The sequence below is a fragment of the Capra hircus genome, chromosome 13 (assembly GCF_001704415.2).
Source record: "Capra hircus breed San Clemente chromosome 13, ASM170441v1, whole genome shotgun sequence".
NCBI classification, from domain to species: Eukaryota; Metazoa; Chordata; class Mammalia; order Artiodactyla; family Bovidae; genus Capra; species Capra hircus.
This window is the reverse complement of record NC_030820.1, coordinates 37,270,611-37,280,707: the sequence shown is the minus strand read 5'-3', so window position 1 is coordinate 37,280,707 and position 10,097 is coordinate 37,270,611. Positions and strand designations below refer to the sequence as shown.

Sequence of the window (10,097 nt, the reverse complement as noted above, 5' to 3'; positions counted from 1 at the left end):
TACAGTCCATGGGGTCGCGAAGGGTCAGACACAAGCATATGAGCAATCTAGCGTTGCTTTCTGACTATGCATTCAAGTATTCAGAAACTAAGACTTAGATAATTAATTACTGGATGTATTTTTTTCCCTGCACTCAACTCTTAAAGAATAAATGAGCCATTATCAGAAGTTTCTTCCAGAAATAACTTGCAGAGATGCCCTGAGGTCATTTTGGATTCAACCCAATCTTCCAACTTTCTCTGCTATGTTACTCTTAATGGTGACTCTGAATCAGCCTGACCCTGAATCATCAATGATTAAATTATGTTCACTAAACAGCTAGTAGTTTCTAAAGGAAAATAGGCTAATGTATTTTTGGACAATGTTACAGAATTCAAACTAAAACAAGCTTCTGGTTTAGCCTTGGATTCCCAACTATTAAATCTACAGAGACTCTACTTCCTCCCAAACATCCATGTTAATGGATATTTTAGAAAATTTCAGTATAATCCAAGGCCAGTTTAATTTATTCCTGTACACAGACAATTTTATGGATGACAACATTGTAGTTCAGATCAATAAATGATTCAGTTCGGGCTATAAAATTATAAACAGAACCCTTGCAAAAAGTTGCTCATCCTTTCTTGCTATAAACAATTTGACTTTTAGCCAGAAAATATATGACCAAACAAAAACAACTGTTTGCCTTCCTTAATGCACAGTCTCAGCATAGACTATTACACAAGGAATTAGCATTAGTCATCAAATTAATTGTAAAGACAACAAATTAAAGTTCCTCTCTCTCCATCCATTTCCACCTTCAGAGGTGAAGCTGACCTCAGACAATACATGGTCTTTCTTCTTGCTATAAAAGTGGTCTCAGAGTCTGTGGCTTCTCAGAATCAAACTCTGTTGTCAGAATTCTCCAGTGCCTCCCTCTGCCCCAAACCCACCTCACTGCAAGCCATTTCCTCCAGAACCAGGACTTAGAGCCAAAGACCTCAGCCCAGACCTCAGGAGACAATTGTGAGTGAGAAACCTGGAGAAATGGGTCAGCTGCTTAGGAGGCAAACACAAAAGGGCAGAAAGGTCTGATTTTATTTTTCCTCTAGTGGAATTTAATTTCTATCCAACAAGCTACTCTACCAGTGGTAGAAATTTGACATTGTCCTGCTCAAGTTGTGCCCCCACCCTCCCGCCTCCACCCTCAAGCTTTAAAGGACTAGCACAGAATCAAGAAGAGGGGGTGGGGTCCTAGAGCTCATGTCTCATCACCTCTTCCCCTTGGAACCATCAACTGCAGCTCCACTCCCACAGGCCTCATTCATCCCTTCTCGTATATTCTCTCTGAACCCTGGATCCTCACTGTCCTGACCCCTGAACTTCTTGGGGCAGCTTGTTCTCTCATCATGTTCTCACTAATTTCAGCCTCCCAAGATTATTTCGCTGCTTCCTGCTTGGTGCTGTGTATCACACAGCACAGAGGAGGGCCACCCCAGGTCTCTCAGCTAAGAGACCCCACAGAGCTGCTTCTGGTCCTCAGCTTCTGTCCTAGGATGAGTCCCAGACCTCTCTGAGATTCAACATTCCAATGCATCCCCTTCCCACTCCAGGAACCCAGTTCAGAAGAAAGAGGTAGCACTCAGGGTCCCCTCTGAGGGCCTCAGGAGGGCTAGTCCATGAATTTTCCATTCAGCTCACCTTAGACTGGGGCCTTTTAATCTCTTTTACATAGAAACAAACCAAGCTTAGCAAATAATCTTCCAAATCAACTGTTTAAAGTTTCAACCTCAGCTTTGAAACCCAAAAGATTGTATTCCTCTTGATATTCCCACTCCACCAACCCTACCTAAGGATGCTCTTGTCTCAAAAATTCAGGGAAGTTTAGAGGTAACCAAACATACTTAGGGAAGAGGAAGAAGTTACTTTTAAGATAGTATCCCTTGAAAGAACTGAATCTAAATAGCTCAAGAAAAGTCAAGAAAAAAAAAATGCCAAATCTGAGAGGATCTTCCAAAGATGGGCTTATATTAATGGTGAATGCAGGTGATTTGGGTATTTGCCAATAATTATGACCAGTGGAGACAGGACATTATCCTCTCTAAAGCCAGGAACTGAAGGAAGACCTAGATTCTAGAACACAGACAGCCATGTTCAGTGCCCAATATACAATGAGTGGTCCAAATTTTAAATGGAATAAGGAATTGTTTTTCAATGAATATGATGTTCCCGTTATACAAATGAATAAACTCTAGACCTCTGTCATGTAACAGTCAGCAATACAGTATTATATACTATAAAATATGTTCAGAGGATAGGTTTCATGGTAAATGTTCTTACCAAAAAAAAAAAAAAAAAAAGAACACAAGGACATTCTTAGAGGTAATGGGGATGTTGAGCACCTAGGTTGTGGAGATGGTGTCGTGAGTATGTACACATGTCCAAACTCAGCAAGATGCACACATTGAATTTATGGGATATTTTGTGTATCTGTTATACCTCAGTAAAGCTAAAACCTTTTAAATGAAAAAATTTTAAACAAATTTCAAGGTGACTTCTGCCCCAAGCACATTTATTTTAATACATTAGTATTACAATTCAGGTCGTTCCAGCTACTGATGGCCCTTTGCCACCCAACAAATGGAAACCCAGACTCATGGAACTGGTCAATTTGCTCTTAAAAACATCATGCAAACATCATGTAACACTATTACAAACTATAGTGTTTTGTCTCATAAAAGGGCACAACTCCTGAAAATGTCTCAGGGTGCCTTGGAATCGAGACATCTCCAAGCTGGAATATGCACCTAACCCAGTGATTCCCAGCCAAGTGGATACTGTGGACCAGGAAACCATCTGGGATCTTGGTTGCAGACCTCAAAAACAAAGGAGGGAGGGTGGGATGAGAAGAGAGGAGCTTCATGGGACTCCGCATCCCTGGGCAGCCTACAAGACGGCGAGGAGGAAGGAAGGGATTAGCCACCTGGTTGTGGGGGACTATCTCCCATCATGGACCAAAATAAAAGGCTGACCGGTTGAAGACTGAGATGGAAAAAATTAAAACATAAAATCACTTAGAGACAAATTAAGTGAGTACATAATTGATTTCTGAGGGGCAAGACTCTTAGTGGGAAAAATGGAGGTGCTGGACTGCATAGAATTTAAACTCTTCATCGTAACCTGTAGGGTTAAGAAGACCCTTGTTTGCAATCCTGTATTTACTTGTTGGATTGATATCTGTCCCCCCAATTAGGCTGTAAGTTACATGTGGGCAGGGATGTCACCACTGTATTCCCATCCTCGGAATGGTCCTTGGTATATGAAAATAAAAAGTGAAAGTGGCTCTGTCGTGTCCAACTCTTTGCCACCCCATGGAGTGTCCATGGAATTCTCTAGGCCAGAATACTGGAGTGGGTAGCCATTCCCTTCTCCAGGGAATCTTCCCAACCCAGGGATCGAACCCAGCTCTCCTGCATTGCAGGTGAATTCTTTACCTTGTGAGCCACCAGGGAAGCCCAAGAATACTGGAGTGGGTAGCCTATCCCTCCTCCAGCAGATTTTCCAGACCCAGGAAACAAACCGGGGTCTCCTGCCTTGCAGGTTACCAGCTGAGCTACCAGGGAAGGCCTGGTATATATTAGACTCAATGATATTTGTTGAGTAAATAAACGAGGTTGATATTGTGGCCAGTGTTTGGGTCTTGGGTTTAACACTCGTAATCGTAAAGGAGACAAGCCTCTGTCGGCCCAAAGCTGGGAGCTGGGAATGAGTTGTACATAAAGCAACAGGCTTCCTCACTTGTGACATGAGAACTAGAACCTTCTGGCCATCAGTCCAGGGAAGCTTAATGTGAGTCTTGACTCCAAGTGAGCCCCACTGACCCACAGTGGTCCCTCAACTTAAAATGGAGATGGTCCTGGGGAGCACCAAATTTGCTAACACTTTGAGGACCTGGAACAGGCTGGGGTGAGGGAGCTTGGAAAAGAGGATACCAGGAGAGGATAGAAACCTCCATGGACACACACCTGCTCTGTCACCTCTCCAAGGGCTGGTCCAGAAAGTAGGTTGACATAACCCTGGGTGAGGGACTGTCCACGTAAGACAGTTGTGTCTCTTAGCATCTTCTCATGCCGGTGCTCTGGATTCATGACCTAATAACGCACCTTGTGTTTTGCAGAACGCTGAGGCGAGCTACGACTTCAGCAGCAATGATCCCTATCCTTATTCTAGATACACAGACGACTGGTTTAACAGGTAAACTGGGCCTCTGGGGATGTCTGGGACATCAGGAGTGGGGTTTTAGTTCACTCTCTTCTGTGTTTTAAGGCTTGAATATCACCAGAAAAATAATCTCAGTGCTCCACGAAATTATACCGTGACTTTTCCCTTTGTTGTGGCTATATTTTTTAAATTCTTGAATTTTTTTTAGTATGGCGACATTCTAGAAATTTCCTTCAACCATATTGTTCAGTTGAATAGGAATTACTTGCCACCTTTTTAAAGATAAAATAGGAGTAATAAGAAATCCTTTCTCAACACACCACAAGCTGAATGTAAACATATGAGTTTCACTTGATCTCTTGAAACTGTTGCAGAGAACATTTTTGCCCCTTGGTGTGTGTCTGTATGTTTTTGGAAAGTGTTTTTGCCGTGACCTCATAAGCGCTCATGTAGTCCCTTTTGACAGAACAGTACATGTAATTGGCATAGGTTGGAAGTATTTTTCACTAAGGCATAATTAGTGTCAGGTATACGACATAACAGGGCTCCCCTGCCGGCTCAGTGGTAAAGAATCTGCCTGCAATGCAGGAAACCCGTGTTCTGACCCTGAGTCGGGAAGCTCCCCTGGAGGAGGAAGTGGCAACTCACTCCAGGATTCTTGCCGGGACAATCTCACGGACAGAGGAGTGGCAGGCTACAGTCCGTGAGGTCGCAAAGAATCGGACACGTGCATACAACATAATGATTCCATACTTGTATATACTGCAAAATGATCACCACTATAAGTTCATTAACATCTGACACCACCCATAGTCACATAAAAAACTTTTTTCTTGTGATGAAGATTTACTGTCTTAACAGTTTTCAAATATACAACACAGTGTTGTTAATTCTAGGTCTGATGCTCTGCTTGATAGACTATTATGCAACACTACCCAATGGTAATAAGGAGTTCATGATCTGAGCCACAGTCAGCTCCTGGTCTTGTTTTTGTTGACTGTATAGAGCTTCTCCATCTTTGGCTGCAGAGAATATAATCAATCTGATTTCGGTGTTGACCATCTGGTGATGTCTATGTGTAGAGACTTCTCTTGTGTTGTTGGAAGAAGGTGTTTGCTATGACCAGTGCATTTTTTTTGGCAAAACTCTATTAGTCTTTGCCCTGCTTCATTCCATATTCCAAGGCCAAATTTGCCTGTTACTCCAGGTGTTTCTTGACTTCCTACTTTTGCATTCCAGTCCCCTGTAATGAAAAGGACATCTTTTTGGGGTGTTAGTTCTAAAAGGTCTTGTAGCTCTTCATGAAACTGTTCAAGTTCAGCTTCTTCAGCATTATTGGTTGGGGCATAGACTTGGATAACTGTGATATTGAATGGTTTGCCTTGGAGACGAACAGAGATCATTCTGTCATTTTTGAGATTGCATCCAAGTATTGCATTTTGGACTCTTTTGTTGACCATGATGGCTACTCCATTTATTCTGAGGGATTCCTGCCCACAGTAGTAGATATAATGGTCATCTGAGTTAAATTCACCCATTCCAGTCCATTTTAGTTTGCTGATTCCTAGAATGTCGACATTCACCCTTGCCATCTCTTGTTTGACCACTTCCAATTTGCCTTGATTCATGGACCTGACATTCCAGGCTCCTATGCAATATTGCTCTTTATAGCATTGGATCTTGCTTCTATCACCAGTCATACCCACAACTGGGTATTGTTTTTGCTTTGGCTCCATCCCTTCACTGTTTCTGCAGTTATTTCTCCTCTGATCTCCAGTAGCATATTGGGCACCTAATGACCTGGGGAGTTCCTCTTTTGGTGTCCTATCATATTGCCTTTTCATACTGTTCATGGGGTTCTCAAGGCAGGATACTGAAGTGGCTTGCCATTCCCTTCTCCAGTGGACCACATTCTGTCAGACCTCTCCACCATGACCCGCCTATCTTGGGTTGCCCCACAGGCATGGCTTGGTTTCATTGAGTTAGACAAGGCTGTGGTCCTAGTGCGATTAGATTGACTAGTTTTCTGTGAGTATGGGCTCGATAAAGGACAGAAATGGTCTGGACCTAACAGAAGCAGAAGAATTAAGAAGAGGTGGCAAGAATACATGGAAGAACTGTACAAAAAAGATCTTCATGACCCAGATAGTCATGATGATGTGATCACTAATCTAGAGCCTGACATCTTGGAATGTGAAGTCAAGTGGGCCTCAGAAAGCATCACTATGAACAAAGCTAGTGGAGGTGATGGAATTCCAATTGAGCTCTTTCAAATCCTGAAAGATGATGCTGTGAAAGTGCTGCACTCAATATGGCAGCACATTTGGAAAACTCAGCAGTGGCCACAGGACTGGAAAAGGTCAGTTTTCATTCCAATCCCAAAGAAAGGCAATGCCAAAGAATGCTCAAACTACCGCACAATTGCACTCATCTCACATGTTAGTAAAGTAATGCTCAAAATTCTCCAAGGCAGGCTTCAGCAATACGTGAACTGTGAACACCCTGACATTCAAGGTGGTTTTAGAAAAGGCAGAGGAACCAGAGATCAAATTGCCAACATCCGCTGGATCATGGAAAAACCAAGAGAGTTCCAGAAAAACATCTATTTCTGCTTTATTGACTATGCCAAAGCCTTTGACTGTGTGGATCACAATATGCTGTGGAAAATTCTGAAAGAGGTGGGAATACCAGACCACCTGACCTGCCTCTTGAGAAACCTGTATGCAGGTCAGGAAGCAACAGTTAGAACTGGACATGGAACAACAGAGTGGTTCCAAATAGGAAAATGAGTACATCAAGACTGTATATTGTCACCCTGCTTATTTAACTTCTATGCAGATTACATCATGAGAAACGCTGGACTGGAAGAAACACAAGCTGGAATCAAGATTGCCAGGAGAAATATCAATAACCTCAGATATGCAGATGACACCACCCTTACGGCAGAAAGGGAAGAGGAACTAAAAAGCCTCTTGATGAAAGTGAAAGAGGAGAGTGAAAAAGTTGGCAGAAAGCTCAACATTCAGAAAACGAAGATCATGGCATCTGGTCCCATCACTTCATGGGAAATAGATGGGGAAACAGTGGAAACAGTGTCCGACTTTATTTTTGGAGGCTCCAAAATCACTGCAGATGGTGACTGCAGCCATGAAATTAAAAGACGCTTACTCCTTGGAAGAAAAGTTATGACCAACCTAGATAGCATATTCAAAAGCAGAGACACTACTTTGCCGACTAAGGTCTGTCTAGTCAAGGCTATGGTTTTTCCTGTGGTCATGTATGGATGTGAGAGTTGGACTGTGAAGAAGGCTGAGCGCTGAAGAATTGATGCTTTTGAACTGTGGTGTTGGAGAAGACTCTTGAGAGTCCCTTGGACTGCAAGGAGATCCAACCAGTCCATTCTGAAAGAGATCAGCCCTGGGATTTCTTTGGAAGGAATGTAGCTAAAGCTGAAGCTCCAGTACTTTGGCCACCTCATGCGAAGAGTTGACTCATTGGAAAAGACTCTGATGCTGGGAGGGATTGGGGGCAGGAGAAGGGGAAGACCGAGGATGAGATGGCTGGATGGCATCACTGACTCGATGGACATGAGTCAGAGTGAACTCCAGGAGATGGTGATGAACAGGGAGGCCTGGTGTGCTGCGATTCATGGGGTCGCAAAGAGTCGGACACGACTGAGCGACTGAACTGAACTGAACCCAATGGTAGTATGACTTTTCTTCAACCTGTTTTGCTACTAAACATGAAAACATAGCCTCTTTCTTCTCCAAGTAAAATTCATGCCTAATTTCCCACAGGTTAGAAATATCAAGAAATTGAGACAAGTGGCTTGTCAATCCATATCAGTTAAGTTTGAAACCTAATACTTCCCCATTATTGATGTTTTTGAGTGAATTTGATAGAACATGAAAGTGAAGTCACTCAGTCATGTCTGACTGTTTGCGACCCCGTGGACTGTAGCCCCCAGGCTCCTCCGTCCATGGGATTCTCCAGGCAAGAATATTGGAGTGGGTTGCCATTTCCTTCTCCAGGGGATCTTCCTGACCCAGGGATTGAACCCAGGCCTCCTCCATTGCAGATAGACGCTTTAACCTCTGAGTTACCAGAGAAGCCCATATGAACTTCAATTAATGACTGAAGCTCACTTTAATCACATCTACTTCTTTATTCACTTTACTTATCTCTTCTACTTCTCGTGACAAACTTATGGTAATTGAAATAAACGCTGTCCTCCTCAGTTTAGTGATAAGGAAACAGGCTCAGAAAGATTGCCTGACTTACCTGGTCAAACAACCAGTAAATATCAAAGCCAACACTGGAACCCAAGCTCTGTGTTTCTAAGTCCAAGTTGTACCATTATTTTATAAGCATCGTTTTTATTATAAAAGACAGAAGTGTATTATAAAAGAACAAGGAATGGCCAGGGACAGGTCCTGAGTGGACCAGGTAGATTAGACTGTGTTCCTACAATTATTGAATTGACCAGAGACTGTCTGGGGCATAGGCAAAGCACGCGGGGCTTGGTAATTACAGAAAAGGCAGAAAAGAGTAAAGGGTCCAATTTGTAACTTTTTTTTTTTCATTTTTAGTTTTTTACTTTTTAAATTTTAAAATCTTTAATTCTTACATGCATTCCCAAACATGAACCCCCCTCCCACCTCCTTCCCCATAACATCTCTGTGGGTCATCCCCATGCACCAGCCCCAAGCATACTGTATCCTGCGTCAGGCATAGACTGGCGATTCAATTCTTACATGATAGTATACATGTTAGAATGCCATTCTCCCAAATCATCCCACCCTCTCCCTCTCCCTCTGAGTCCAAAAGTCCGTTATACACATCTGTGTCTTTTTTCCTGTCTTGCATACTGGGTCGTCATTGCCATCTTCCTAAATTCCATATATATGTGTTAGTAAACTGTATTGGTGTTTTTCTTTCTGGCTTACTTCACTCTGTATAATTGGCTCCAGTTTCATCCATCTCATCAGAACTGATTCAAATGAATTCTTTTCAACGGCTGAGTAATACTCCATTGTGTATATGTACCACAGCTTTCTTATCCATTCATCTGCTGATGGACATCTAGGTTGTTTCCATGTCCTGGCTATTATAAACAGTGCTGCGATGAACATTGGGGTACATGTGTCTCTTTCAATTCTGGTTTCCTCGGTGTGTATGCCCAGCAGTGGGATTGCTGGGTCATAAGGTAGTTCTATTTGCAATTTTTTAAGGAATCTCCACACTGTTCTCCATAGTGGCTGTACTAGTTTGCATTCCCACCAACAGTGTAGGAGGGTTCCCTCTTCTCCACACCCTCTCCAGCATTTATTGCTTGCAGATTTTTGGATCGCAGCCATTCTGACTGGTGTGAAGTGGCACCTCATTGTGGTTTTGATTTGCATTTCTCTAATAATGAGTGATGTTGAGCATCTTTTCATGTGTTTGTTAGCCATCTGTATGTCTTCTTTGGAGAAATGTCTATTTAGTTCTTTGTCCCATTTTTTTGATTGGGTCGTTTATTTTTCTGGAATTGAGCTGCATCAGTTGCTTGTATATTTTTGAGATTAGTTGTTTGTCAGTTACTTCATTTGCTATTATTTTCGCCCATTCAGAAGGCTGTCTTTTCACCTTGCTTATATTTTCCTTTGTTGTGCAGAAGCTTTTAATTTTAATTAGATCCCATTTGTTTATTTTTGCTTTTATTTCCAGAATTCTGGGAGGTGGATCATAGAGGATCCTGCTGTGATTTATGTCTGAGAGTGTTTTGCCTATGTTCTCCTCTAGGAGTTTTATAGTTTCTGATCTTACATTTAGATCTTTAATCCATTTTGAGTTTATTTTTGTGTGCGGTGTTAGAAAGTGATCTAGTTTCATTCTTTTACAAGTGGTTGACCAGT

At 42.3% G+C, this 10,097-nt stretch overlaps 1 protein-coding gene across 1 annotated transcript in view; it reads left to right on the top strand.

Moving 5' to 3' along the window:
• Positions 3,116 to 10,097, top strand: part of PCSK2 (proprotein convertase subtilisin/kexin type 2) — a 57,298-nt gene continuing 50,316 nt past the window's right edge. The window contains exons 1-2 of the mRNA XM_018056853.1: positions 3,116 to 3,154; positions 4,157 to 4,233. Of these exons, the coding sequence (XP_017912342.1) occupies positions 3,116 to 3,154; positions 4,157 to 4,233 (116 nt within the window). The remainder of the gene's footprint in view (positions 3,155 to 4,156; positions 4,234 to 10,097) is intronic.